Source organism: Olea europaea, chromosome 11, assembly GCF_002742605.1.
Source record: "Olea europaea var. sylvestris chromosome 11, O_europaea_v1, whole genome shotgun sequence".
In the NCBI taxonomy this organism is placed as follows: Eukaryota; Viridiplantae; Streptophyta; class Magnoliopsida; order Lamiales; family Oleaceae; genus Olea; species Olea europaea.
In genome coordinates, this window is record NC_036247.1 from 20,184,388 (window position 1) to 20,189,428 (window position 5,041).

A 5,041-nucleotide genomic window follows, 5' to 3' on the forward strand; every position below is an offset into this window, starting at 1 on the left:
TGGAGAAAAAGGCAACAACTAAGGAAAAGTCCCAAAGAAAGTGATTTCACTGTGGTCAAATGGGGGCACTAGAAGAGATTTTGCCCAAAATGCCTAGCTTCCAAAAAGCAAGGTAAGAGTGCATCTTGTTTAGAGGTTGACTCTACTTAGATTTTGAAGCAACTAACCATATTTTTCGTTCTTTGCAGAAGTTCTAGGTAACCAAATAACTCAATAAGGGCGAGTATGCATATCAGCAACGTGTAATGCGAGAGATGTTGGCACATTTCCTCTTTATTTTGATAATGTTAATCATTTGGTTTAAATACTTGTTATGTAATTTAAATTTTTTTTTTTTTTAATGAAACTAAATAAAGTCAAATGAAGCCCTTCCATTGTTCATTTTCAGAAGATCGCATTTTTATCTTAACTTTATAATCTTTTTCTGTTTCCCTTTTTTTCCACTTTTTTTTAATGTGTCGAGTTAATTGTTTCAACGGTCATTGAACTTAAGTTCATATCTTTGATTGACCACTGAAATTTAAAATGAGTTCATATCTTACATTGCTCACTGAAATTTAAAATATCGAATTTTTGTCATTAAACTTTGAAAAATGTTGTAAATTACAAACTGTAAACTTGACATTTTTCAGAGTTCAACATTTATATAAATGAGTAACACAAGATATTTTTCAAAGTTCAGCAGCCAAAACTCGGCACTTAAAATTTCAATGAGTAATCGAAAATATGGATCTAAGTTTAATGATCAAAACTCAACATTTTAAATTTCAATAATCAATCAAAGACATAGACGGAAGTTCAATGACCATTGGAACGATTAATTCGAATAAGACCGCGCTTGGAGAAGCTCAAAAGAAGGTCATTAAAAGCCCTTTTTGATAAGAACGTTCTTGATGCACTTAGAAGCTTAGCCAAACATGCTATAAGACACGGACTCACAGGTTGGTGTGAACCTGTATCTGTCAAAATTTTAATTCCTTATTCTTTATGCGTCTTTGCGTGCGTTGGGAACGAGATATTTGCATCTGATCTTTCATTTTTAGATAAGAAAAAATTTCTAGATAGAAATCTCTAGCAATCGTTCAATGGCTGAATCAAGATCCAGCCGAGGTAGGTTTTTTCCTGGATTTATTAAAATTATCTGCAACTGCATATAGTGAAAATCTTAGATTTTATCTTCAAGCATCCAAAAAAAAAAAAGCCTTTTGCGCATACTTCCATTTTAAGGTTGTTAAACAACCCCTTTAATTTAATATACAGGCATATGAATATCTGATATAAACATAAATTTGTTTATAATTTGATGATAAATGAAATTGTGGCAGAAAAAGAAGTGAAAGCGCCCAATGTATTTGAGAGGGCAAAGGAAGAGTTTACGGCGGTTTTTCACCATATGAAACTCCCGAATCGCCATCGCAAGGAAACTCATGGACTGCGTAATGATCTCGATGCGAGTACATCTATGGGTGATGTTAAGGCACCAAATGCATTTGAAAGAGCAAAGGAGGAAATTGAGGCCATTGTGGAGGCAATTCATCATAAGAAGGAATCGAAAAGCCACGGTTCATCTTCATATAGTGAAAATAGGTAAAGTCAACGCTTTATTTAAGATGAATTGTGGGATTAAGTTAATTTCTGAACAAATTATGATGATTTGCAGAAATTCTGGCTCAGTGGATCATTTGGAATCAAAGAAACCAGAAATTTCTTCAGGTACATAGTGTGTGCGCTATGACTGTTAATGGCCATTTGAAATTTGCACTTGATAATGTGACATGAAGGGTTCGTATTTGAATAATTATAAAGAAACAACTCCTCTTGTTCAATCTTATGTTTTAAGGAGAAATATTTCGGTAGGATGGTTGCACCGTCCACGTGATTTGACCGTCCTATAAGGAAGGACCACCTCACCACCTTGACGGGCAAGGTGTGTGGTGGGCCACCCGCCGAGGTGGCCCCTCGACATTGGGCAGTTTCACCAGGTGGTGGTGTGGGGCCACCCGTTGAGGTGGCACCTCGACATTGGATGGTTGCACCACGTGGCGGTGCGACCGCCCTACCGAAGGATTTCTTTGTTCTAAGGGTTCTCTTAGAAAGTAGTGCCTAATGTGGGAACAATAAGGGAGTGTTTGATTACATTTATTTTCTATGGAAAATATCAATTTTCCATCCAAATTCTTACGTAGACTGTTTGATTGCTATTTTTTTCCATGGAAAATATTTTTCAACTTTTGAAAATATTTCTAATTTTCCTTGTTTTTATGGAAAATATTTTCCTTGGGTAGAAGTGGTTTTTATTTTTCACAAAAGATGGAAAATATTTTCTTTTATAGGTAATATTTTTCATGACAATCAAACACACTCTAAATGATCACTGGAAACAATAACTCAAATTCTTACGTAGACTGTTTGATTGCTATTTTTTTCCATGGAAAATATTTTTCAACTTTTGAAAATATTTCTAATTTTCCTTGTTTTTATGGAAAATATTTTCCTTGGGTAGAAGTGGTTTTTATTTTTTACAAAAGATGGAAAATATTTTCTTTTATAGGTAATATTTTTCATGACAATCAAACACACTCTAAATGATCACTGGAAACAATAATTATATGATAACAAAATGCATACATAAAATTAAGATATTTAGTTGAAAAGTGTTGAGAAGATATGTTAATTGCAGCAGGTAAGGTTTGAAAACAAGAATGCATCTTATGCTTTAGAAGTTACATTTCTGTTTGGTGCAAAAACTGTTGATAGCTGTTTTACCAATCATCTGATGGTACTAGAGGGTGTTTCGGAATGGTAGGACAGAACTAAACAGAGAGAGTTACCATTAGATTTTCCACTTCAAAATTAGGCAAATTTGTTGGAAATGCTAAACTAGAGTTGACAAGAAAAAATATTCTCTAGCTTTGATAATAAATCATGTTTCGTTACCCCTGTACTTAATGAAACAAGCTTCTCTCATCTGATTCATGTAGATCTTGACGTTTCTTATTTGTGCCAATACAAAATTTTATGAACCAACTTTGCTTGCCGTTTAGCTTCTTTATTCATGCTTGGTTCGTGAAGAATTCAAAGTCATTCCATTCTGATGCCATGTTTTGACATTGGCAGAGAAGGACGGGAAGGCACCATATCATATTAAACGGAAGAAGGAAGAGATTGAGACACTGATGCACAAAGGGAAGTCGCCACACCATCATCATAAAGAAACTCATGGAAGGAGTGACGATATTGATGAAAGTACACCAATCAGCAAAGTTAAAGGCCCAAATGTGTTTGAACGAGCAAAGGAAGAAATTGAGGCACTTATTGGGACAATTCACCCGAAGAAGGATTCTGATAATGCTGTGCCCTCAACAAAGAAGAAAGGTGGTTTGCCAGTATCTATTGGAAGAGGGTTGGAAAAGTTTTGCTCTCCTCGCAGTCATAATAGGGATTGATATTTTAATTGTTATGAAGATTAGTTTTTTGAAATTTACGTCATGAAAACCACATTTTATGAAATTTAACAGAGAATAAAAAATTCCTTTCAAATTACAATTTCTTGGAAGGAGAACGAGTCTTTCTATCCCAAAGCCTGAAGGCGACCAGGTAACAGGACAAAATAAAAATGACGTTGGGTCGATAAAAATGATTGGATCGTCCTCTTCCTATGCAGGTTTGTTCGATTGATAAAAATGGTAAATGGGTGGATGTTTTCTTTACTTTTTCTCCTAAAGTTGTAGTTTAGCAGCTGGGGTTGGATCCAATTTCACAAAACATGGAGATGCATGACGAACTTGTGCTTTCTCTATCGAACTCAACCGCTGTTCATTTTTCTTCCCCGGGATACATAGTGTCTGATTTACACTTCAAAATGATGCTGCTTCATTTGATGTTGTCATTGACTTCTCTCAAAACTCTCTTGTAAAGGTGAAAACTTCACAACCCCCAGCCAGCCAGGCACCAATTAAACTCAAAATAAGAAAAGTGAGGAAAAAGTTTGACAACCACTGATTTGTGTACAATGTTTTACTGATTCTCTTTAATTTTTTAGGTCGTTGGAAATCAAAGTATCATAATAGTATCCATATGCCACTTCATTTATTAATTAATTCATCATATAATGGAAATGGTGCAACTCTGAAAGCACATTTCTTCATGGGAAATTCCACTCTAGTGTACAGCCCCCATGGATACTGATGACGATTCTGGGATAGCTCAACATGGGATTGGAATACTTTGGAAGAGTGCCCAATGTAAAAGCAATGATTCATCGAACATGAAAAGTTTTCAACAATGCTTTTACAGAAAACATAGAAGAACTCGACTGTACAGCGGCTTCATCACCACCATCTGTGGCAATGATGGAATTGGAATCTAGTGGTAAGTTCAGGTTTATGAGGAGAAACGAGTTAATTAAATCATCAATCACTAACATTTGCCTCCAATTACTACTTGCTCACCCACTTAAAAAAAAAAAAATTATCCATCCATCACTCATTTCACTTTCATCCATCCAACTAAGCAAAAATGTCTATGTGGCAGACGAATTTGTCACCACCATCTGTGGCAATGATGGAATTGGAATCTAGTGGTAAGTTCAGGTTTATGAGGAGAAACGAGTTAATTAAATCATCAATCACAAACATTTGCCTCCAATTACTACTTGCTCACCCACTTAAAAAAAAAAAAAATTATCCATCCATCACTCATTTCACTTTCATCCATCCAACTAAGCAAAAATGTCTATGTGGCAGACGAATTTCTTACATGACAACTAACACTGTTAAATTTGACAATTTGGATATTACTAGTTCCATTAATAATGCATTCTTCCCATAAATTAAAGACGCATTCTTTCCATCCTCTACCAATCTCCCAATCTTCCATACGAAATCATACTCGAGGCTTCATTCCAACAAATCGCGTTTGTCAAGATTTTCATAAGTTGAATCCCAAAGTGAAATTGTTTCAAATCAATCCACAAATTGAGAACTCATCAGATAAAAACCCTAGATTTATCACCAAAAAAGGACAATCAAATTGAGCTGTA

The 5,041-nt window shown here is 35.1% G+C and overlaps 1 protein-coding gene across 1 annotated transcript; it reads left to right on the forward strand.

Annotated features, from left to right (window-relative positions):
- The first annotated feature begins 958 nt into the window (after positions 1-958).
- On the forward strand, positions 959-3,546 carry LOC111403713. Its single transcript, XM_023032311.1, has 4 exons — positions 959-1,110; positions 1,326-1,587; positions 1,661-1,713; positions 3,118-3,546. Exons 1-4 carry the CDS (start codon positions 1,086-1,088, stop codon positions 3,444-3,446), a joined length of 669 nt encoding a protein of 222 aa, XP_022888079.1. The 5' UTR covers positions 959-1,085; the 3' UTR covers positions 3,447-3,546.
- Positions 3,547-5,041: the final 1,495 nt, after the last annotated feature.